This window comes from Microtus oregoni, unplaced genomic scaffold, assembly GCF_018167655.1.
Source record: "Microtus oregoni isolate MIOR12 unplaced genomic scaffold, Mior012 000001F_ref0000356, whole genome shotgun sequence".
NCBI lineage: Eukaryota > Metazoa > Chordata > Mammalia > Rodentia > Cricetidae > Microtus > Microtus oregoni.
The window spans coordinates 9,069,864-9,094,790 of record NW_024543060.1 but is presented as its reverse complement, the minus strand read 5'-3'; the positions used below and the strand labels follow the sequence as shown (position 1 = coordinate 9,094,790).

Genomic DNA, 24,927 nt, shown 5'->3' with positions numbered 1-24,927 from the left:
CCTAGGACCACAGAATCATGTAGCTTTTCAGTCCAAGATCTCCCAAACCAAGGTTGACAGTCCGAGACTCCTTGGAGTGTCGCCGAGTCCACGTGGAAAGGTCAAAGAGGCTGGAGAAGGGTGTCCACTGGTGATGGTGGCAGCAGCGACAAATTGTGAAGAATGGAGCTTGCGAACACTGGCCGGCTACCTTCTCCTCCCTTTCATTCCGTTCATGCTCCTAGCCTGTGGAATGGTGCTACTCAATCTATGGGAAGCCCTTCTATCTCAGTTGCCCTTCTACATGTCAACCCTCTGGAAATGCCCTTACAAACAAACCCATTGTGGGCACTACAATCTCCTAGGCACCTCTCCATTTGGATTTCAAAAATTACGTTTGTTTGTTTATTTCTTTATTTAGTGTGTGTGTGCGTGTGTGTGTATGTATGTGTATGTGCATGTGTGTGTGCATCCGTGCGTGTGTGTGTGTGTGTGTGTACGTGCGCGTGAGTGTGTGCGTTCCTATGTGAGTGTATGTGTGTGGGCGTGTGTGTGTGCATGTGTGCGTGTGTGTATGTGTGTGTGTATGTGCGTGTGTGTGTGCGTGCATGTATGGTGTGTGTGTGTGTGTGTGTGTGTATGTGCGTGTGTGTGTGCGTTCCTGTGTGAGTGTATGTGTCTGTTCTCGCCTTCCATCATGTGGTTCCTGGGATAGAACTTAGGTCATCAGGCTCAGTGGCAAGCACCTTTATCTGCTGAGTCATCTCCCTGGCCCAGCACCTCTCAATCTAATCAAGATCATGGACCAGCCATTTCCATCAGTGTGGATACAGTTCCCAAGTCTCTGCACTTGGTGACACCTACCTGTAAACATGTAAGTATTTATATATACCTATATAGTTGTCTGGTACCCAGAATGATAAGACAAAAACAAACAGAAGTATAATGTTGTAAAGTTTAAAAGATCCAGTTATACACACCTAGACAGATTAAGTATATGTAAAGAAGGACTGGAACCCACACTAAAGAGAATCCAGGCCATGAGACCAAACAAAAGTTGCTTCTCGGGGATCCCAGAGGCACTTGGAGCCAGGATGCTACTTATTCCCCAGAAAGTGGCAGAAAAGGGGGTGAAGAATGGGACACCCCAGATAATGCTTTTTATGTTCCCTATGTGTCCAAACCAGCAAACTCAACTTGAGGAAGCGAGAAATCTGGACGCCTGGGAGTTAGAAGTTCAAGAGAGGAGCCAAGGCAGCCAGGATGCTGGAGATGCATTTTAGTGTTCAGATGCTTGCCTCCTGTTCATGCGGTTCTGGGTCTAGCTTCCAGTATGATATGATATTATATGATATAATAAATACAGAAAAATAAAATTAAATTAAATTAAAATAAAATTAATCCCAGTAACATTAGGCCTGATACATCTTCTTGTTCTTTTCAGACAGGTTTCCACTCCATCCTGGCTGTTCTGAGTTCACCATATAGACCACTTGAACTCATAGAGATTCTCCTGCCTCTGTCTCCTCAGTGCTGGAGTGTCATCTTGCCTGGCTCCGCTGTAGCTTTTTGATAAATGAACTTTCCAGATTTCACTACGTTGTCTTTGATTGTGTCCAGGGCATTCCTCTCTTCCACAGCTTTCAAGGCATCCAGAGATTGTTGATGGAAGCACTCTGACCTATCTGCGTGAGCCTCTTCAGCAGAATTTGATGCAAAGCTTCTCCTGGTGCCTGGGTTTTAGCCCTGATCACTTGAATCTCATTGTCTGTGAGGTCCATCTGACGCAGCAGGCTGTCCTAGAAGATAATGGGCACAAGGGTCCAACAGAAATGGAAGATTAGCTTCAGGGATGGATGTCAGAAAACATGGGGAACAGGTAAACTGCAAGCCCCTTATAGACGGTGGAGGATCCTAAATCAGATCTAGAAGCCCAAGGGTAGGGCCTAATAGGCTCTCTTGCCAATACATGAATGCTGTTGTAGCCTTACCACACCCAAAGCCAACCAAGAAGCTGGGTGCTTGAGGAATGGCTCAGCTGTTAAGAGTACTGACTGCTGTACCAGAGGACTTGGTTTTGATTCCCAATACCCACATGATGGCTCACAACCATCTGCAGCTATGGTTTCAGGAAATCTGACACATCTTCTGCCTCTTCGAGGTACTACGCATGTAAGCAGTGCCCACACATACATGCAGGCAAAACACCCATATATACAAAGTGAATTTTTTAAAGTTTTTTTTTAAGTATACCTTAAAAGAAGGAATCCCTTGCCAAAATGCCCAGTGGCAAAGGTGCATAGAGGTGTGGGTGTGCACGTGTGTGCATGCATGTGTGTGTGTGAAGGGTAGTACCATGTGGCATGAGTCACAGAGGGACACAGTGGAGTGGGTGCATAGCATCTCCTGGAATGGAGGTTGTTTAGGCTGTATTCATGGTGAATGGGGTAGAGGGCAACCCTGTCTGCCTCAGCAGAAAGAACAGAGCAGAGAGGCGGAGGACCTTTCCGTGCAAGCTGGCCTCCCTCACTGCTGCATCATTGCTACTAGATGGTTGGAAAGGATGACTGAAAACTCGAACCTGTAGCTGAGTACTGGAAACTCCCTTCTGGGGCTGGGATGATGTAACTGAAGTATGTATGCCATGTGTCACCCTCCATCCTGAAAAACAGAAGGAGCAGGAACAGGAGTTCCACTAGCTCCAGGAGTCACAAGGACATATTCTAACAGCGTTATTTAACCAATGACAGGAGGCTTAGAGGTGTAGCTTATCTGGAAGAGTAGAGTATTTACCCAGTATACTCAAACCCTGGCTTCGGTCTCACGCATTACAGTGCTGAGTGTGGGGGCCGAGTGAGCCCACTGGTTGAAGGTTCATACTGCTCGTGCAGAGGACCTAAGTTCTGTTCCCAGAGCCCATGGAAAACTAGCTTACTTACTAGCTAACTAACGAAATATGAAAGGAAACAAGTACCATTTGATTCGACTCAATACATAGAAAATTCATCAACTCGTGTAGTTGATATCTGAAACATGATTCATGAGATGGCTTCCATTAGTTTTGCATGATGTCTCTGAAGTCAGGTTTGTGATTTGTAGTAAAGCTCATCAAACCAAGTCTGGTCCTGCCGAGAGCTTCTACTCTAAGGACCATGGGTATTAACACAGGCCAGTGCACCATTCTGGAGGACCTAGTGGGGGCAGAGGTTGTGACTACAAGAGAGAAGGGAGGGATGATGGGACAGCAGAAGGACAAACAGATTCTAACAATACCATATGAGGTACTGGTCCCAGTGGAGACAGAAGGGAGGAGAGGGGGATTAATGGCCCCTAAGTCCAGTGGCAACAGTTTAGGGTTTGCGCCCATCATTAGTTATCTCGGCAGAGCACTGCCATGGGAATGACAGTTGGAATACTTATCCTATTCCCTGGGCTGCTGTGCTATTGTTGCCTCATAGAAAACACTCACCGTCAATTGGGTCGATTCCATTTGCCGGAACTAGAGACTCAGCTTCTGTTGGAGAATCCGGAGCTTCCTCGGATTCCTGTAAACATACAGCAGAGGCACCCTGGTCAGAGTCAGGAGACCTGGGGCCCAGGCCTGATCCTGATTCCCAGACTTACAAGACTGCCCCTCTAAGATAAGCTTCCTGTCTCTGTTGCTTGAAGGTGCTTGATGTTGGTGGCCTAGTGCGGCATAAATGCTCACCTTAAATGTTCTGTGACAAGTGGACAACCATATAAGCCTAGTCAAGACCGAGTAGTCCCCCATCCTCTGGGGATTCCCTTCGGGCCAACATCTCTGCCCCAGGCTTCTTTAAAAAGCTCAGTTGGAGACTATAAAGAGAGCTTTGCAAAATCCAAGGTCAGGTTTGTATCAAGGCCTTACAGGTGTTTTAGTCAATAATATTAACACATACATCAACTGTCTAAGTATGGAAATGAAAACATTAATAGCATGGGGGCTGGCAGGGTATTTGGTACAACTGAATATTAAATTTGACCATTTAAGAGGTTTTTTAAATTTATGTTTATGTGGGTCTATGTGGATGTCTGTCATGTGTATGAGAGAGGGCGCTGCGGAGGCCAGAAGAAGATGTTAGGTCCTCTGGAAATAGAATTATAGGCAGTTGTGAGCCACACAGTGCAGGTGGTGGGGACTGAACCCAGGTCCTCTGAAGAGCGGCAAACACTTTTAACTGCTGAGCTAGCTCTCCAGTCCCTAAGTTTGGCTTTTTAAAAAACAACTTGGAGCTGGGCAGTGGTGAAACATGCCTTTAATCCCAGCACTGGGGAGGCAGAGGCAGGCAGATCTCTGTGAATTCGAGGCCAGCCTGGTCCATAACCGCTAGTTCCAGGACAGGCTCCAAAGCTAGAGAAACCCTGCCATGAAACAAACAAACAAACAAAACCATCTTGGAACCAAAGAATACTATTAATCCCAAACATGGGAGGAGAAAGATCACTGACCTAATTAAAATAAGCTTTTTTATTTGTGTACACAGGCTCCCTCACCCTAATACTGAGTTTGAGAGCTCAGCACTGGATGTGAGGGAGACAAAGCTTTACAAAAATCAGAGTAGGGGGTTTCCAAATGGGGATTTGGCAGACAAAATAGCTGGGTTTACAGGGGCAGAACATGAGCATAACAAGTTAGTCCTACACAGACTCCTGAAACAAAGACCCGGTTGTAAGCTGGGCATAACAAGGTAGTCATAACAACTGGTAGTCACAGGCGATCAGAAATCAGAGGCTCATCTTACTTTGGGGGAAGGGTTTGGGGAGCCTATGAGTAACGGGAAGCAAATGTATCTGCTGATTTTAACAGTTCAAAATGAAATATTAGAACAAACTGAAGGATAAAAATAGGAACATGGGGGCTGCGGAGATGGCTCAGTCAGTAAAGTGCTTGCCGCAGAAATATGAGGCCTGAGTCCCGATGCCTAATATGCCATGAAGCCCAGCCAGAGAGTTCCAGAGGATTTGACACCCTCTTATGACCCCTTAAGCTCTGAAAACACACAGGGTGCACATACATATATTCGGGCAAAACGCTCATACACATAACATAAAATTTAAAAAGCTTGTGTTGTGGGGGTAGATGTGCATGGCTGCCCGCACTTATGATTCAAGCATATGGAAGGTGAGGACCAGGGAATCCCTGAGGCCTGCTGACCTGCCACTTCAGCTTGTGAGTTCCAGATCCAGGGAAAGATCCTGCCTCAGAACATAGCGAGGTGAAGAAGAGAAGTGAGGAAAACATTTGACCAAGACCTCTGGCCTCCACATGCTAATGCCTACATACATGTAAACACATACGAGCATATATGTGTAATATAAGAAACTAGAGACCTATTACCCACATGAGAGAAAATACTTACATAGGAAGCATGTTTTTTTCTTACAACGCTCTTAATATCATTAGGATAACGTATGTGAAAATGCTTAAAACTACTCTGGAGGCTCAGACAGAAAAGCAAAGCTGAGGCCAGCCTGGGCAACTTAGGGATCTATTGTCCCAATAAAACGCTTTTGCAAAGTCACTGAGGGTGTAGCTCAGCCGTGAAGTTTAGCATGTGTGAGGCACCAAAATGTTAAACAAAAATCAAATCCAAGAACTCAGCCCCTCTTGGCCACAGTATCTGCTCCATGTCCATGTTGCCCCAGGCTCTGAGGACACAGCATGGATATCACAGATACTCAGCATATTTTACAGAATGGCTCAGCCACCACACTTTGGCCATGTGCATCCTGTCCATTGTCGCCCTGTCTCTCCATCCCCTGGACCAGAGGATCTGATGACAACAGTCACGTGGTCAACAAACCAGCACTGTCTCCAGGGACTCCTATCCCAGCCATTGTCTGTCCAATATATGCTCAAAAAGAGTGGACGGCCATTCTCTGCTGCTTAGGGGCTCAGCGTGACCATCTCCCTGAACTGCAGATCCTCCTGAGGGACCCAAGTGTGTGGAAATGGCTTTGAGAAGGCAAAGAGGCCACTCAGGAGCCCACACCCAAGGCCCTGTGCAGGGTCCCACCCATCTCAGTGCGGCCACCTTAGGCTCACACAGCCATGATCGGCTGCTGGAACTTTGTGCTCTTACTACCACGCCAAGGTGGCCACACTCCCGCCTGACCGCACAAGCAGAAGCAGACAGAGTTGCAACATGGTCTGAGGCCTGAGGAAGCTCAAAATAGCCTCTTGCGTGAAAGGGGACTTGGAGCTTCAATCACTTTAGTGAGCCAGGACAGCAACCCAGGACAGGTGGAGATGTACCCTTCTCCTTGAGCTGTGCAGCCCCTCAAACACCCTGTTTCTCAGGGCTGGGGAGATGGCTCAGTGGCTAAGAGCCCTGGCAGCTCTTCCAGAGGACCTGGGTTTGATTCCCACAACTCAACTGGCTGTAAACTCCAGTTCCAGAGGATTCAATGTCCTCTTTTGGCCTCCATGATCACCAGGCATGCATGTGACACACAGACATGCATGTAGATAAAACACTCATATGCATAAAATTGTAAATGAAAATTAAAAAAAAAAACTCTGCTTCTCAGCAGAGCTACAACCTCTGAGGCCTTCACTGCAGGAGAGTCATTTTCCGGGTTGGATGTCCGCAGTTCCGTGAGAGGCACAGAATTTTCAGAGTGCTGTTCACGGCCTAGAAGAGAAGGAGGTTGCCATAGCCAGTGGGCAGGGGACTCATCAGCCCCCCCCCCTTTTTTTTTATCTGAGCAGAGTGAGCAAGATGCTCCAATACTGGATCGGGAGGGAGGGGTCATTCTTGCTTGGGGCTACCCAAGGAGGCAGCTGGGGAGAAACTGAAGGAACACACACACACAATCTCTGGTTCTGCAGGAACCAGAGCTGTCCCTGGCTCTCTCCTGTCCTGACCTTTATCCTCAGTTGAGGAGTTGATGTCTACTCTCTCAGACTTGGTTAAAAGAGCAAGGGAACCATCAGTGAGATGGACTGGTAAGATTCCGGGCTTTTGTGGTTTGGGGGAAGTGGGAGATGGTATATCAATTGCAGGAGCAAAAGAGAGGTCTAGGCTTCAAGGACAATGGAGTTCAGGACACAGGGAGGGCAATTCTGAAGGAGAAGAGCAGGTTAGAGAGATTCAGATTTGGTGTCCAAGGGACCCACCACAGCCAACACTCACCTGGATAGGCTCTTTTCACCAACTGCAATGTTCGCCCCCATGCCCCAGATTTCCAGAAACCTGCAAGAAAAAGCAGCAGCAGCAGCCCCGCCACTACGAACCCTATGATGAGGCCTAAGTTGAGTTGAGAGTCTTTGGGGACACACATTCGGTTTGTTTTCGGGGTACAGGAAGTCTTTTCAGATTCTTCATCAGGGCACCTGGGCACAACAAGGAAGAAATAAGATTCTGTGAGAAAGCTGCTGGTCAGAAGTGGTGAAGGGGAGGCACTCACTCTACCCAGTGTCCCAGAGATGGTAGTAAAGGAAGGACAGGCTCCAAATTTGTCCCTACATCCGGACACACACAGTGTAGTCTTTGGGGGAACTTTCTGTAGGCATGGTGGCAACCTTTCTGCCTTTTCTGCAGGGTGTGTGCTGAGTGGCTCTGGGCCTCAGGAGGGCCTAAGTTAGGAAAGGGCCTGTGTGGTCACCGCTGAGCCATGTCCCTTTATCAGCCTTCAATAAGCAGACCTTTGTACCAGGTGGTCAGGGAAGAGTAAATGAACTATTTTCCTTCAAACTCCTGAAGTTGAGACAAGGGTTACTGACGGGATTGGGTCCTGGGGGCGAGGTTAGCTGAGTTGGGTCAGGTGCCTCTGAGAACCCCGGAGGAGGCCACACACACAGAGCCTCATTATGTGTTTTTTGGGCTTGCAGCACTTTCTTCTTCCTAGGGGTCTCAAGAATCTGAGGTGGTGTAAATACACACAAGCCAGGCTGTATGCTACTCACTCTCTTGCTGTATTCTATGGAGAGGGGACAAATTATCTGGCCAAGGGAAAAGAACGGGTGGAAAATTGAAGGGATTGGTGGTGGGGGACAGGAACACGGAGAGATTTACAGTTGGATGTGGAGAGACCACAGTGGGCTCAGAAGACCCCAAATGTTTGGGGATACCGCTGTCAGGGGGGCACGGGGCCGCTATAATGTGGGAATCCTAACACCTTGTAGCGTGGGTTCTCCATGGAGTCGGAAGGAAACGAAAGGATACAAGGAAGGTTGAGTTTTCTGGGGTTTCCTGGGATTGTAAAAGTTCCAGGGCCCAGTGACATACTTGGAGCACTTCTGGCAGAACTCAGGAGAGTTTTCATCTTTAAACGTGCCTGGTTTGCACTGACACTTGGTGTCCTGGGTGGAGTTGCATCTCGCTATTTCATCTTCATCTGTAAGAGTATGAGGGATGAAGTTTCTTGGTTATCAGGGTAACACTTCCTTCTGACACAGTTCCTTCTGTTTCAGCTCCACTGAACGTAGGAAGTAATAACGAGGACCTGTTCCTATTACACCACAGCCAGGGCATGCAGACAATGGCTCCCAGAAGCATATTTGAGTACCCAGAGTTAAACCAAAGGAACACCATTCATGACCTCATGCATCGGATTTGGGAGGAATGTTCAGTTCATTTAGATCATGATGACAGGAGCAAGGGATGTACAGAGGGCGCTCTTCACGCTCCTGGAAACAGGAGAAGATTGAAGAAGCAGGGACTGAGTGCTCACACCTACCAAGAGCTCAGAACCTAGAACAAGAGAGCCTAGTCTAGAGCCAGCTGGGAACCCAGCAGGCCCCCACTCAGCCATTCCTTTCTTTGTTACAGACTAAGATGGTTAATCTCCTTTGTTATTTGATAAGATCTAGGATCAGCTGGGAGACAGCCTCTGGGCAAGTCTGTGGAGATATTATCTTGGTTACACTAATTAGGTGGGAAGATTCCTACACACTGAGTGCTACCATTCTTGGACTAGGTTCCTGAACTATATAAACAGGAGAAAGTGAGCTGAGCACACAAACCTATTATTCTGAAAACGGGAGTTGAGCAGCTGCTTCAAGCTCCTACCCACTTTGACCTCACTGCACTGATGGATGGATGAACTGCAAGCCAGTTCAACCCTCTCTTCCTTTGGCTTTTGACAGAGCTTTTGTCTCAGCAAACAGGAAAAGAAACTAAAACAATAGCCTATGACCTCCACACTTTAGCAGGCCCACAGCAGGAAAGAAGAAAGCCCCTTGAAGTTTCTGTGGAAGGTTCTAGAAGGAGTGGTCTCAGGTCTCAGAGGACTGGAAAGCAGCCAATATTACGAAAAAAGCTAATGCATCCCTAGGGCAAGGATACATCATAACACGTCACTCATAGCTGGAGACTGACCACAGGGACAGAGGGGAGACTCTCAGTGGCTCTTTTCCTTTTGAAGCGGGTGTTACATCCCATGACCCACACTTTTTCCGTCAACTTCTAGAAAATGCAAAGCAGGAGACTACCATGGTATCTCAAGATTTTCTACTGGGTAGCAAACCCACTGCAGAGTTGAAGAGACTCATGCTGGACCCAGAATGGAATTAATGCCCTATTCAAAATATGCAGGGCTCTTTCCTCTTCAGCGCTGGAACTCTGGCTGAGATCTCCCTGGTCCACTTAAAACCCTGTATCTATCCTTCAAGGTCCATTTCTAACATCGTGTGCCCTGTGGAGCCCCGCCACTCCTCAGGACAAGTCCTGGCACAGCCGGCACCAGGGCGATTCTGTTCGCCAAGTTATATGTAGTGAGTGGTGCGGCAGTGGCAACTGCCCCATAATGCATCTGGGGGTACCAGGCCCTGCTCTCCACAGTGGCAGATTAATTTCCACCTTATTCTCCACTGATGGTCCCAACGATTCCTAAAACACCGCACAAATTAATTCTCCAGGGTTTTTGGTTTTTTTGTTTTTAATTTTTGTCCCATTGAATTATGGACAGGTGGAGAACAGGGTGGGATAAAGAGCAAATTGGGCTGGAATTGAGATTTCTGAGTCCACAGCAGTTGTGAGTCCCACCTCCCCAGACCACACTTGTGGGAAAGAGCCCCTTTGTTCTGTACCTGCCAGACAGATGCTGCACTTTATGCACGAAGGCAGACTGTTGGCGTGGCTGGTATACTCTATACCTTCCATGCAGGGCACACAACCATCCTCTTCTGACAGGTAGGACCCTGAGGAGGGAAAGAAAGATGGTGAAGGGAACTTCAGGACTTCCGGAGCTGCAGGGAAGACCTGTGTCCTAGTTAGACAGACCTGGGAAGCGGGGGTCGCAATTGAGAAATTTGACTGTGGGCATGTCTACAGAGCATTTTCTCTGCCCACCCTGCCCTGCCTATGCTGCCACAAGACAGATGTTCACAGTTTCAGGGCTCTCTTACCTGCACCTGCCCAACAGGTTGGCTCTATTGTGCTGCCCGGGCAAGGTCCAAGGCCTGGAGGCAGCTTGGCAGCTTCTTTAGGAAGCTTATCTCTGCAGTGGTGCTCTCGGGCATAGGGAGCAGCCAGAGCCTGCAAGGTTGTAATGAATGGGGCCATTCTAAAGAGACACTTGTGACCTCTACCCTAGACTATACAACTATTGAGACACCGCGGTCCAACAAACTGAAAATCTTGTACTGGGGAAAGAAGAAGGATGAAACCCATGGCTGGGTAGAGACAGAAACTTGTAAGGAAAGAGATTTGCAACTTGTCAGACCACCTTGCCGGACTTAATGGGGCCAAAACAGGAATGGGTCAATAATTCTGGTAGTTGGAGAGATGGCTCAGTGGTTAAGAGCACTGGTTGCTCTTCCAGAGGAGCCAGGTTCAATTCCCAGCACCTACATGGCAGCTCACAGCTGTGTGTAACTCCAGTTCCAGGGGATTTGGCACCCTTGCATAGAGATACATTCAGGCAAAAATACCAATGTACATAAAAATAAACAAATCATTAAAAATTAGGAAAATAAAGTAACATAAAACTTAATCCTAGACTTCATGGCAAAGATGGGTGGGGGGTCACATAGATCCTCTGTCTGTTTCCACTATGGCCACAATGGAAAAATTTCCATTCTTCTAACTTCCAGTATCATTCAATGACTCTGTTGATTGGCAAAATTACTGAGGATGATGGTAGAGCCTGCCTTGCCAGGACTTCCAGAACTCAGACTCCGACCTTGATAATTCCGGTATAGGACCAGGCTGGGAGCCACCTAAGGTTCCAAGGAAAGTTAAGATGTGTGAAGAGAATGCGAACACAGCTGGTTTGTACGGTTCCATGACTGTAGCATCCCCAGAAATCACACAGTGCAATAAGTGGACAGTAACTGAGTAGCAGAGCTGGGGCTCCAGATTTATGGTAATGTGCTCATCTGGCATCAGTGAGGCCCTGGGTTAGATCTAGAAGAAAAAGGAAAGGAAAGCCGGGCGATGGTGGCACACGCCTTTAATCCCAGCACTCAGGAGGCAGAGGCAGGCGGATCTCTGTGAGTTTGAGACCAGCCTGGTCTACAGAGCTAGTTCTAGGACAGGCTCCAAAGCCACAGAGAAACCCTGTCTCAAAAAACAAAAAAAAAAAAAAAAAGAAAAGAAAAAGAAAAAGAAATGAAAAAAGAAATAAGAGAAAGGGGCTGGAGAGATGGCTCAGTGGTTAAGAGTATTGCCTGCTCTTCCAAAGGTCCTGAGTTCAATTCCCAGCAACCACATGGTGGCTCACAACCATCTGTAAAGATGTCTGGCGCCCTCATCTGGCCCTCAGGCATACAGACAAAATTTTGTATACATAATAAGTAAATAAATAAATATTTTTAAAAAATTATGAAATAAAAGAAAGAAAAGAGAAAGGAACTGGATAGCCCAATACCATAGGGAAACTTCACCCTTACCTGATACTGCATATAAACACATAAATAGAAGCATAGAAATTACCAAACTCATAAAAACATGAAGATAAATCTTCATGACCTTGGATTTAGAAAATATCAATATCTATGGCATAAAAGAAATCGGAACTGAAAAGACCAGAAGACTGAAAGAATATGGAGCTGTGGAGGGGAGGGGTCATGGCCAAAGACTAGCAATCAATCTAGAATGCACCTGGTTGGCATTTTCCTTCTGATGGGCTCTGCTGCACATTCTGGAGGTCAGCTGGGTGATGACGGACTGACTTGGCTAGCACTCCGCAGAAGATGCTCTGTAGAAACAAAGAAGGAACTGCCTTTACTGGCTGTGGGCCTCACCAACAAGGGGCCATCTCACATTCCCTTCCCTCCAGCTTCTAAAACGACATGGATCTCAGACCTCCCTCCCTTCTAAACTGTCCAGTACTTTTGTGTTCCTATTCCTCTTTGCTCCTTGCAGCTGCCCAAGTCCTAGAAACTTGAACTCCTCTTCTCTTTTTTATTCATTCCTGTTGAAACGAGTTAAGTTTGTATCCGTATAGTAGAAAATTAGAGGAAAGCTTTTAAAAATTACATTTTGTCAACTAGAAATGACACACATCCTCTAATATACTGTCTTGTTTCCCATGTAACTACTTAATCATATGAGTGACTCTTCTCTCTCTCTCTCTCTCCCTCTCCCTCTCTCTCTCTCTCTCTCTCTCTCTCTCTCTCTCACACACACACACACACACACACACACACGGGGGGGGGGGGGGGAGGTTTTTAAAATGCAGTTAAGAACCGAGGAGATGGTTCAGCGGATAATACACTTGCCACACAAACATGAGGACCTGGACTCAGATTCCCAAAACTCATATAAAGCCAAGCAACAATTGCACACATCTGAAATCCCAGGGTTCCTGGCTCTAGATGGGAGGAGGAGATGGAGAACCCCTAGAAGCTCATGGGACAGCAAGCAGCATACTCAATGGAGAACAAGAGAGATCCTGCCTCAAAGAGGTAGGTAAGGGCTGACACGGGAGGCTGCCCTCACACAAACTCATTGAATGTGCACACACACTGAGGCTTTTTAAAATTGATTTTTATTGAGCTCTGCAATTTTCTCTGCTCCCCTCCCTGTTTCTGCCCTTCCCCTTCAACCCTCCCCCAGGATCCCCATGCTCCCAATTTACTCAGGAGATCTTGTCTTTTTCTACTTCCCATGTAGATTAGATCTATGTTAAGTCTCTCTTAGGGTGCTCATTGTTGTCTAAGTTCTCTGGGATTGTGGTTTGTAGGCTGGTTTTCTTTGCTTTATGTTTAAAAACCACCTATGAGTGAGTACATGTGATAATTGTCTTTCTGTGTCTGGGTTACCAAACTCAAAATAATGTTTTCTAGCTCCATCCATTTTCCTGCAAAATTCAAGATGTCGTTATTTTTTTCTGCTCACACAGAGTTTTTAAAAAATGCATTTACGTATACTTACATCTACATCTAGGCCAGCATTCACAATGTCATGTAAACAAATCCCGAATTCTTTTCATCTTCCAAAACTGAAAGTCGGAACCCATTAAAATAGCAAACCGCTTGCTCCTCCATCCACCTTTCCATGCTGGCAACCATTGCTCTGCTTCTCTTCTCCTTCCTTCCTTCCTTCCTTCCTTCCTTTTTTTCAAGTAGCTAAAAAAGTAGTACCAAAAGTAGCTGAAAGCCAAGAGAGTACGGAAGACATGGTTCTTACGCAGGGCTCCCTGGCACTAACCGAACATGTCCTAACCTTGGTTCCTACTTTTATTCTTTTTTCAAACATAGGCATGTTCCACCTCAACAGTGAAGTATTAAAACAGAAGGTGGAGCACTGTAACCAGCCTGGCAAAAATGAATATAAATGTGTGTATGTCTAAAGAGACACTTGTGTGACTCTCTGACTATTAGAAATTAGAATCGGTGGACTCCAAGGAAATGGAATTCCCCCTCAGTAATCTCGTGCTAGCAGACAGCAAAAGTCCAGATTCTTGCCCTACGGGCCCTTTTACTCCTTTTAAATCAATAAATTGCTGAGCCAAATAAACAATAGTGTCACACTGTAAATGAGCTCGCACGTTCTTCCAGCTAAAGTCAAAATCAGGCACTTTTCTCTCCTAGCCTTGAGAAGAGAGGTGTCAGAGGCCAGCTCCAGCAGCTAGGCAGGGTCAACCCTCCAGCCCGTTTCTAAATTCTTTCTGCCCCGTGGGTTCTGCAGGGTAACCGGGTTCTTTTCCCCTGCCCCAGCAAGTTCCAGGTATGCTGCTCTGGTTTGTTTCACTGAGTTGGCTGGTTCCTTCCTTCCCACCTCTCTGCGCCGCCCCCCACCCCCGCCCACCTTGGTCTTTCTCCTCTCCGCCCTGGCCCAGTCTCCCACCTAAAGTCAGATCCTGCCTTCCACCTTTGGGTTCCCTCACTTACCATCCTCCCCCCAGTGGAGCGCAGCCTCCTCATATCCTCCCCAATCAAGAGTCCTCCGCCCACCTCTTCCACACCCTGCCTGACCCCATCTTGGGGTTCCATACCGCCACCCAACCATCGGACCTTCCACCATTCACCGTCGAGTTTTCCCTCCTCCACAGTGGTGTCCCCCAAAAATGTCAGATCTCCACCCCGCGCGCCCATAGGGCACGTGCGCTCCAGCGGCAGGCACTTTGCGCAACTCCCTGCTTCCTGCTCTGGGACCCGGCATGGCGCTCTCAGCGGGCATGGCGCTCTCAGCGGGCGCGGCGCTCTCCCCGGGCGATACTCACCAGTAGCAGGACGAGGACGGCTGGTAACTTGCGCATCTTTGGGACCCTAGGCCGAGGTCTGCGACCCGGGATTGGCCTGGGACCTGGGGTGCGACCTGCCCAGGCCGCAGAGGCTGAGGGAGCGCGGGGTAAAGGAGACTTCTTGGAGTTAGGGTTGCGCTGATTCCGGATCCCGCGGCTTCTCAAAATCCACGAAGAGCTGTTTCCTCAGTTCAGAAAAGTTCTCTGAATTCCCGTCCTACAGCATCCTACTTGGCGGGAACTGTCTGCTCGAGCTCCTCGGTTAGTGGAAAACTTTATAGAAGTTTTTGTGGGAGGAGCTAAATATCATCCGATTCCTTTCCTGAAGCCCAGGAGCACAGCTATGAGTCACCACCCTTTTTTTGTTTTTTAAAGTATCATGGTATTTTCATTGTAGTTTTCAAGTCATGGATATGTCCACGATTATAAAACCTCATAATACTCAATAGTTTGCCTGCCCCTTCATACTCTGCCTAATACTATGACTGTCACCCTAGTAACAGAAGATAAATCTGTTCTTCTATACCGTTTAGAACACTATTTGTACCACCAAGGAAAGCCCGAGTTCACTGGCCACCTGCCCCTTGCTGCCTGCAGACGAGCTGCTCAAACTGGACAACATAGAGCTGGTGGTAGGAACACCTGCCTGCGCCCTCCATGTCCAACTGCTCAGTTAGAAGACATTTGAGTTCCAGCCTCTGCCCCTGGAGGAGCTGACTCAGAAGGTGGCTACTATGGTCAGGCCTCTTCCTCCTCTTCTTGCATTTGTTATATATATATAGTTCCTATGCTTTCAAGCTATATCAGAGAACCCAGAACAGGAAATAATAGACTGGATGCTGTTGCTGGGCCCTGGTGATGCACTTCAATGCCAGCACAAGCAAAGGCAGGTAGACCTCTTGAGTCTGAGGTCAGCTTGGTCTACAGAGTCAGTTCGAAGACAGCCAGGACTACACAGAGAAACCCTGTCTCAAAACCACACACACACAGACACACACACAACACACTGAATGGCCTCATCTGTTTACATCAGTGTATTGAAACTTAATTTGTGCATTTTGACAATTTCAATATATATTGAATATATCAAACATATATTGAATACTGCATATATCAGGCATAGTGATGTCTTTAATCCCAGTACTCAGGCAGAGGCAGGTAAATCTCTGTGAGTTTGAGGCTATCCTGGTCTACACAGTGAGTTCCAGGACAGCCAGAGCTATGTATTCATACCCTGTCTTGAAAAACAACAACGACAACAACAACAACAAAGATAACAAGAGTTAGAGTTTCCATCTGCCGCAGGCCTTCAGATCTCCAGCACAGGACATCACTGATCAAACTTCTTCACATCTGTTTCAGCTCGCTTCTTAAGCCACAACCCCAAACAAAATTTGTTTGGGGAGGGGGGGGGAATGATGAATGTGTCTCAAGGAAGTGTGTTGCCTAAAGCCTGAGATGATTCAGTAAGGTTTCTGGTCCCCAAATAAAGTATTTAGTTTATTAAGAATCTGTAACTTTTGGAGCTCAGTGTGGTGGTATACTCTTCAATCCCAGCACTTGGGAGGCAGAGCCAAGTGGGTCTCTGTGACTCTGAGGCCAGCCCATTCTACATAGCGAGTTCCAGGACAGCCAGAGCTACATAATAGAGAAACACTGTCTGGAAAAATAAAGAAAATCTGACTTCTCTCAAATCACTCAGCTTCTCCTTGATTGGCTCAAATAATGTTAGCTTTACAAGAAGCAGCTCCCAGTACTGTTGGGAGACACTGTACCCTATTGGTCTCTCCTAGGTGTTCTTGGTCTATGCTGTCAGGATTAAGACAGAGCCATGAGTCACCCACTTTTGAGTCAATGGAGACATTCGCTGCAGAGAACAGCAAAGAGGAAGAAGAACGAGTAGGGGTGAGTTTATAACAGGACAGAGATGGCAGGAAACACGAGCCCAGATTCACAAGACAGTGACAGTGCTTATGCTGTTTGATTACCCCTGGAAGTCAAGTCTACTGTCAACGATGAGGTGGGGAGATTTTGTATCCAATACCATATATCAATGGTCCTCAGCCTGTGGCTCGTGACCCCTTTGGGGGTTGAACAACCCTTTCACAGGGGTCACCTAAGACCATCAGAAATATGAGATATTTGCATTTTGATTCATAACAGTAGCAAAATTTAAGTTAGGAAGTAGCAATGAAAATAATTTTCTGGTTTGGGGGTCACAACATGAGGAACTGCATTAAAGGGCTGCAGCATTAGGAGGGTTAAGAACCACTGCTCTATGGACCATGCTACCTCCTTCCCTTTGGCATATCTGGCATGTTTTATTAGCATAGTGTCCTCTGGGTCCATCCATGTGCTGGTGAATGATAGAATTCCTTCTTTTTATAGGGTGGACATAAGCAAACTTATCCTTAAACAACAGTTTTGGTGATCTGATCTGAGTCTGAACCTGAGACCAAGATTTCTGGATCGTTTAAGAGTTCTACCTTTTGTTTGTGCAGAGCCTCCACAATCTTTCCAATAACTGTACACATTTCCATCCCCAACAAACACCCTCTTCCCGACAATACCATTCCATCCCTCTCTTCCATAATCACCACCTCACGAGGTACCACACACCTTTTGTAAATGTTTTCTGAAACACTTGGATGCTATTACTGGTGAAACTTGTTCCCATTCTGTTGCTTTGGAATTGCTTGCTACATCCTCATATAAATATTACCGAGTGTTGTCCACTGGTCAAGGAGTCTATAATCTTGTTACATTTGTATACTATGACCTCAATATAGATTATTTAGAGTTCTGTGTGTAGGCAATCATTTTATCTGAAACTAAAAAAAAAAAAATCTTAGTTCTTCTTTTCCAATCTTTAATGCCTTTTAATTATAGTTCCTACTTAATTGCCCTGGCTGGGATTGCCTCTTAGTGCCCCATTCAATGGAAATGGTTTAGAAAAGCTAACATGTCTGTCTTATTCTCAGCCTTGGAAGGAAAGTATCAAAAAATCAAAATAAAATATTATTATCTGAGTACATATCTTCTAGTGAGATTTCTGGGTCCTTTGACGTGATATTTGTGGTAGTTTTAACATTTTTTTATCACATTTAGTTTATTTGTGTGTGTGTTGCAAACACACCTGCACATGCCACTGGGTAATGTGCAGAAGATGGTTTTCACCAACCATCATGTGGATGCATAGGTCCAAACTGAGGTTGTTGGGCCTGGAGACAGAGTTATTAGCCACCCAGTTATATCTATATCTATTTCTATATATCTATATCTATATAATAGATACCCTTTTCAAACTTTTCAAACTCCCTTCCACTCCTAGTTTGTTAAGAACTTTTATGAATGACAGTTGGAATTTATCAGGTGAACTTTTTTTTTTTTATCTTGGAGGTGATCTTATGGTTTTTCTCTTTCCTGATGTTAAATAATTTGAGGACTTTCAGATGTTGCACGTTGCTTGAATTCTTGGACTACATTTGTCATATTTTTATATTCAAAGTTATTTTATTGCTCGTGTATACAGGAGAATTTATGGCACTAAATCAGAGACTTTGGATGACCCATAGTTCCGATTGCGTGGGAGGACCCACTTAGTCTTACAATAACGAGCCAGCCGGTGAATTCTGCTCTATATCAGAATTGGGCGGAATTTAGCATCCTTAAGCTTTCTGTTCCTCTCAAGATGTATCGACTGCTTTCTTAATCAGATGTTAGAGATTCTCAAGGAAATAGGGGTAAGGCCTTTGGACTCAAGGATTCTCAAGGTTTTATTACCACTCACAAAAAACGGGCCTGTGCTACACCATGTAAGTCTCTCAGGATCACGCCTATTTGGGAGGGAGTGAAGTCTTTTTTGGCCAGTTTGTAAATTTGTTCCTTCACGTTGTCAGATTCAGCCACATGTGGACGCTAAGGGGGTAGGGCAGTGATGCCTGGGACAGGCCCTTACCGGGAGCATGCGTGCGACCCTTGATGGCGCAGGTCTGGCAGCAAAGAGTTGGCATAACTTTTTTTTTACATATTGGTAGATTTGATTTGGTAATGTCTTCGTGTCTGGACTGACAAGGGATATCAGCCCATCTGTTTCTTTTTCTGTACTGACTTTGTACAGTTCAGATTTCATTAACCACCCTGGATTTAGAAAATAAACTCAAGTTTCTGGGGGAAATTGTATAAGAATAGTTGATATTTCTTTCTTAAATGGTTGACAGCATTGAACAGTAGCATCACTCATATTTTCCCGCTTTTTTTAAAATAAATCTTATTTTATTTCATATGTAGGTATGAATGCCTCCATATATGTAAGTAAATTGCATGCATGCCTGGTGCACGCGGACACCTAAGAGGGCATTAGATTTCCTAGAACTGGAGAGCAGTGGTGAGCTGACTTGTGGGTGCTGGGAACCAAGCCTGAGTCCCCTGCAAGAACAGCACGTGCTCTTAACTGCCGACCAGCTAGCATATTTTGTATTTTGTAGGCTTTTTTAATTAAAAAAACATTTTAAAAACACTGTATTGTTTTATTTATATGTATTGGTGTTCTGCCTGCATGTATGTTTGTGTCAAATCCCCTGGAGCTGGAGTTACAGACAATTGTGAGCTATCATGTGGGTGGATGCTGGGAACTGAACCCTGGTCCTCTGGAAGAGCAGCAGGCAATGCTCTTAACCGCTGAGTCTGTTTTAGCAAGTGAACATTTTTAAGGTATTTGTCTCCTTTAGCAGGGCTCTAATATCATGATATAAAGCAGCCTGTAAATCTCTTGAACACTGGTCATAATAGTGGTAGCCAGTCTCTAAAATTCTGATTTTTTGTATTATTCAGTTTTTCTCTTTTTTTTTAAAATGAACTTTTCTAAGGGCTACTAAATTGTCTTACTCTTTTCTTTATAATTTTAAAAACACTTTAATTTTATGTCTACATGTGTCCTGACTGCATATGACTGGGTGCCATATGCACACGGGGCTTGAGGTGGGCAGAGGGCATCTGATCTCCTGACAGTGGAATTGCAGATGGTTGTGAGCTGCCATGGTAGTGCTGGGATTCCAACCCAGGTCCTCCCAAAGAGCAGCCAGTATTCTTAACTGCTGAACCTTCTCTCCCGCCCTTTTCTTACTCTTTTCAGTAAATATACTATCTAGATTAGTGTGACTGATTTTTGTATTTTATAGTTATTCTCTTCATTGTTATTTTTCTTCTACATATTTTGCTCCATTTTGTCTAACCCTTTTTAAAACTTCTTTCTTGAAGCTTTGGGGGTTTCAAATCATGAAACCCAATTCTGTTCACCTTCCAGCCTCCCCATATCCCCCCTCATTCCTGTTGCATCCCCCCATGACAGAAAACAGAACAAAGTAAGCAAGCAAGCAAACAAAAGCAAGAACAACAACAACAAACCAATAAAGCAAAACAGAACAAAATTCCACACCTGAAACAGAACAATCTGCTTCTCCCTCTCTCCTGCCTCGCCATCACCTGGCTTTGGAGGCTTCAGTCATATCGTGTACCCCTTTGTCCCATCGACGTGACTGACCACTGTCCATTGCAATGAGTCATTGGTCTGGTTCAAGGCCTCTGGTGTTTGGTACACCTCCTCACTGGAACCTCACCAGAGCTCCTCTGGGGTATCCTGTGTCTTGGAGATCTTGCGAGTATTGTCCCACAGAACCTGTCCCTTCACGAGCTCCAGTAGGACCTAGATGGGGTAGATGCTAGGGTGGGTCAACCCAAGGGCCAGTTGTGGGCCTGGGTGTTAGCCAGGCAGGTATGATAGAGCCACGGGGGCCACCCGCCTCAGGTGGAGTAGTCAGCTCCCCTACACATATGCTCTCAGGGTAGGTTCATTTTGCCCTGTGGTGAGGGGTGGGAGCCTTCTCTCCCTAGTGCAGGGAGCTAGCTTTCTTGTTGTAGTGGGCAGTGAGACGAGGTCAGCTTTCCCAGGGCAATGAAGGAAGGGACTGTCTCAGTATAGTCCTCTGATTTCTTTGTGCATGGTTCCTAAGGCCTCCTGAGGTGCTACTGACCACAGACATCAACGCAGACCCCAGTTGTGGCCAGACCATGGACTAAAGACATGGCCCTCGGCAGCAACTTAGACCCGGATGACGTCCTGACTCTGGGTGGAGGGAATGGCCACTCGGGTGAGAATGGTTCTGGCAGCCGTGTGGTCGCCCTGGCACCATAAAGGCCTCAGGTTGCAGCCCCAACCCTGTGCCTCTATATGACCATTAGTTGTGGTGCAGGACCCGTACTTCAGGTCAGACTCCCCGTGCTACCCCCACCCCCGCAGCAACGGTAGGACTATGGACCTCAACAGGGTCCTTTGTAGCAGCTGGGTCTTGATGTACCTACTGTCCCCGGCGGCAGTATGACCCTGAGACACTAACTTGGCCCATGATCTTGGGTGTCTGCACTGCTTTTGAAGATAGCAAGAGCATTAAACATCAGCACAGACCCTGGCTGCAGAGGGGCCATGGACCATGACATAGCTCTCAGCTGTAGCTCGGGCCCAGGCATCACCATGTCATTGAGTAGATGCGCGGGTCACTCAGACATGGTTGTATCCTGGTCCTCGGATACCAACACCGACTCAGGTGGCTGGTTTGACCCCAGACTTCTTCACGGTGCTCGGTAGCACCTGGTGCCATGTATGAAAATCCAGACCCTGACTGCTACAGGGCCATTTTGTCTAGCTTTCAAGTTAAAACCTTGATCATTAATACTCCCCCTGAGCTTCTTCTTCCTCTACGGCAAGACTTCGCTATGTAACCCAGTCTGACTTGGAACTTGAAATTGTTCCTATCTCGGTCTTCGGAGCACGGGGATTAAAGGTGTACACCACCATGCAGGCTCTTAAGCTTCTCCTTTTTATTAACGGAAGCACTTATGTTTTTATGAAGCCCTGCTCTGCTTGTTTATTGTTGTTATCATTCAGTTGAAATGTTTTCTAATCTCTACATAGTTTTTTCTCTGATCCGGATTAATACGAGTAATGTATAAATGACGAATGTGTCTTTTCTTTCTTTTTTCCCCCCTATTTTTTCCTTTTTCTCGAAGGTAGATGCTTCCCCGTCAGTGTATCCTGGTTACGGTTTCTCAACCCTCTATTCCCCCCAGTTCTTCCCACCCCCAATCTGGATCCACTTCCTTTCTGACTCTCATTAGAAAAAAGCAAAACCAGGCTTCCAAGTGATAATAGTAAAACATAACAAAGCGCAATACAATGAGATACAAGAAAACGATCACACTGAAACTGGACAAGGCAAATGAAGAGAAGGAAAACAGTTTAAGAATCAGAGGCCCACTCATTCAAACACCTGAGTGTCCCATAAAAAACAATGAACTGGAAGCAGTGATCTATACCCAGAAGACCTGGTGCAGACCTGTGTAGGCCCTGTGCAGGCTGCCTCAGACTCTGAGTGCACAGAAGCTTTGATCCCGTTGACTCACAGGGCCTTGTTTTCTTGGTGTCCTCCATCCCCTCTGGCTCTTACACTGTTTCCACCTCTTCTTCCAAGGGGTTCATTGAGCCCTGAGGGGAGGGGTTCGATGGGGACTTCCCATTGAGGACTGAGTGTTCTGAGGTCTCTCACTCTCTGCTTATGTCTGGCTGTGGGTCTCTGTATTTGTTCCCAACTGCCGCAGGAGGTAGCTTTTGCTTCTCCTGATGGTAAAATATGGCTGAGCCAGACACTGATCTTTGAGTATAAGAGAATATCAGTTAGAAGTCATTTTATTGCTACGTTTTTTTTTTCTTTAAGAACAGTAGTACCTGGTTTTACCCTAGGTCCCTGGGCTAACTAGTCTCTGGATTTTGGTCACCTAACCAGAGTCAGATATGGTTCCATCTCATGGTGTGGGTCTTCAGTCAGATGAGATAGTGGTTGGTTATTCCCACAAGCATCTTGCAGGGAGGACACCATTGTAGCTCAGAGGGTTTGCGGCTGGGTTGGTGTGTGTTTCTCCTTTGGTAGCACACAGAGTACCTTCCTGGACAATAGACCCTCGCGTGCAGTGGTGACAGCTCTCTGTAGGCACCGGCTGGACTTCTCCATGTTCGGTGAGTTGTGTTGGAGTTGTCTCCAGCAATGGGGCCTGGCCATCTGTTAGTGGAGAGCAACCGTCTGGGTTGTTTGGGGACTCCCAGGGGACACCTTTGGCCAGCATCTCAATTAAATGAAACCCAATCCCAGTACTGAAATCTTCATTTGGTGACAAGTGATGGCCAGTTGGGACTCTGTCTCCCCCATTTTTAGACATTTTTATTTAAATTGCCTTCATATGTGTATGTACTTTAGAAAGCATCTGATGTATAGGGTTTCCACACTATCCCTCAAATGGCCCTTAATATTAGCTGTCTCTCCCTGCATTACCTCCTTCATCTTCCTTCCTTTGCCCTTTCTCACTTTATCCCCCCATTCCAGGCCTTCCTGTCTGTCCATCACTATCTATTCTAATTCCTTTCCCTAATGAAATCTATCTGTAGGCTCCACTTCCTTACTCTACACCTACCCTCTCTGGCTCTATGGATTGTAGATTGCTTATCATTGACTTTACCGTTAATATCCACATACAAATGAATATATACCATCTCTTTGTCTTTCTGGGCCTGGGTTACCTCACTCAGGATGAATTTTTTTCTAGTTCCATCCATGTACCCGCAAATTACATGATGTCACTTTTTTTTAACAACTGAATAATACTTCACTGTGTAAATGTAACACATTTTCTTTCTCCATTCTTCTGTTGAGAGTCATCTAGATTTTCTTTGACCGATATATCCATTTCTTCGATTGTATCTTCAACCTGAGATTTTCTTACCCATCTCTTGTATTCTATCGGTGAGATTTGCTCTGTAGTTCCTGTTTGAGTTCCTAAATTTTTCATTTCCAGAGTTTCCTCAGTCCGAATTTTCTTTATGGATTCTACTACCACTATCAAGGCTTGAACAGTTGGATTCACTTCCTTCCACTCTTTACCTTTCCATAGATTTCTATAAGGGATCTATTAACTCCCTCTTTAAGGACCTCTGTCATATTCATAAAGACTGGGTTTAGGTCTTTTTCTTGTGTCTCAGCTATGTTGGAATATTCAGGGCCTGTTGTGGTAGGGTTGCTGGGCTCTGGGGGAGACATATTGTCTTGGCTGTTATTGGTTGTGTTTTTATGTTGGCATCTAGGCATCAGGAATTGGGAAGATTGTAATTCTAGGAGCTGAAGTTTGGTCTTGTCTTTGTTTGCTGGATATTTGGTTCCTGGGTTTCTCTCTTCTCTCTGGTTTTCAGGGGAGTGGGATGTCTGTGTGTTCCCTGGTAGGAAATTCTTCAAAGATCCTGAAAGGTGTGACTATTAAAATCTCCAGGTAAAAATGTGTTTATGGGTATTGGGCACTGACTCTTGAGATGGAGATGGGTTGTGGGAGGGTGAAGGGGTCCACAGAAGGGAAGATAGCTGGGTGTTCTACTAGGATCTGCTTAGTCCCTTGGAATTGAGGGCAGAGAGTAAGGAGAGGCTGCAAGAGAATGTCTGCTACAGAGCTGGGGCTGAGACTCGGGAGTTGGATCTGGAGGAGCACAGGGAGGGGTGAAGATCTGGAGTCAGCCTGCCTGCTTCTCTAGCCAGATTGGCCTGTGGGTTCCCAGGGAGTGCCTGCTTGGAGTTGGGGGCTGGAATAAAGCAATGGGTGTGGGAGGAAGTTTTGAGGGGAAGATCTTGTGATCCACTGAGATGGGTGCAGTGGGGGAAGGAAGGCTGCAGCAGGTGTTTGAATGCAGAGCTGGGGAGGAGACTGGGGAACTGGATCTGGAGGAGAAGAGGGAGAGGGGAAGGTCTGCAGTCAGCCTGCCTGCTTCTGCTGCAGGAGTGTGTAAGTGTTTTCTACATACTTATTATTTCTAATTTCTTACTCAATTCCATTAGAGAACATAATTTCAGTCCTTTTTGATTTACAGAGCTTTAAGTGCACTGAATTTCAGCGCCCGGAATTTGTGAACGAATTATCTATAGGATAGAGTGTTCTAGAAATGTTTTTCTAGGTTGGGAGACGGGTTGTTTTTCAGATCAGCCATGACTTTATCATGCTCTTTGCTTGACTGGTCACTCTAGCAGTCACTTGGCAAGCCACGTCGCATGTCATCCATCACTGTGGAGTGTCTGTTCTTCTCTAACTCTGTGCATTGAGACTTTGAGTTTGTTATAGGTGCGTATGTACATTTGAGAGTCGGGTTACTCTGATGGGCTCACATTTTTGTTATTTTATATTCTTTATCTTTGCCAATGTCCCATC

General features: G+C 46.1%; 1 protein-coding gene across 1 annotated transcript; it reads right to left on the bottom strand.

Annotated features, from left to right (window-relative positions):
* Nucleotides 1–673: 673 nt before the first annotated feature.
* On the bottom strand, nt 674–14,856 carry LOC121464411 (tumor necrosis factor receptor superfamily member 10B-like). Its single transcript, XM_041677364.1, has 8 exons — nt 14,614–14,856; nt 12,048–12,144; nt 10,034–10,144; nt 8,232–8,340; nt 7,137–7,336; nt 6,544–6,635; nt 3,449–3,524; nt 674–1,778 (listed from the first exon to the last, which is right to left on the bottom strand). The coding sequence occupies exons 1-8, from the start codon at nt 14,647–14,649 to the stop codon at nt 1,741–1,743; spliced, it is 759 nt and encodes a 252-aa protein (XP_041533298.1). The 5' UTR covers nt 14,650–14,856; the 3' UTR covers nt 674–1,740.
* Between the last annotated feature and the right edge of the window lie 10,071 nt (nt 14,857–24,927).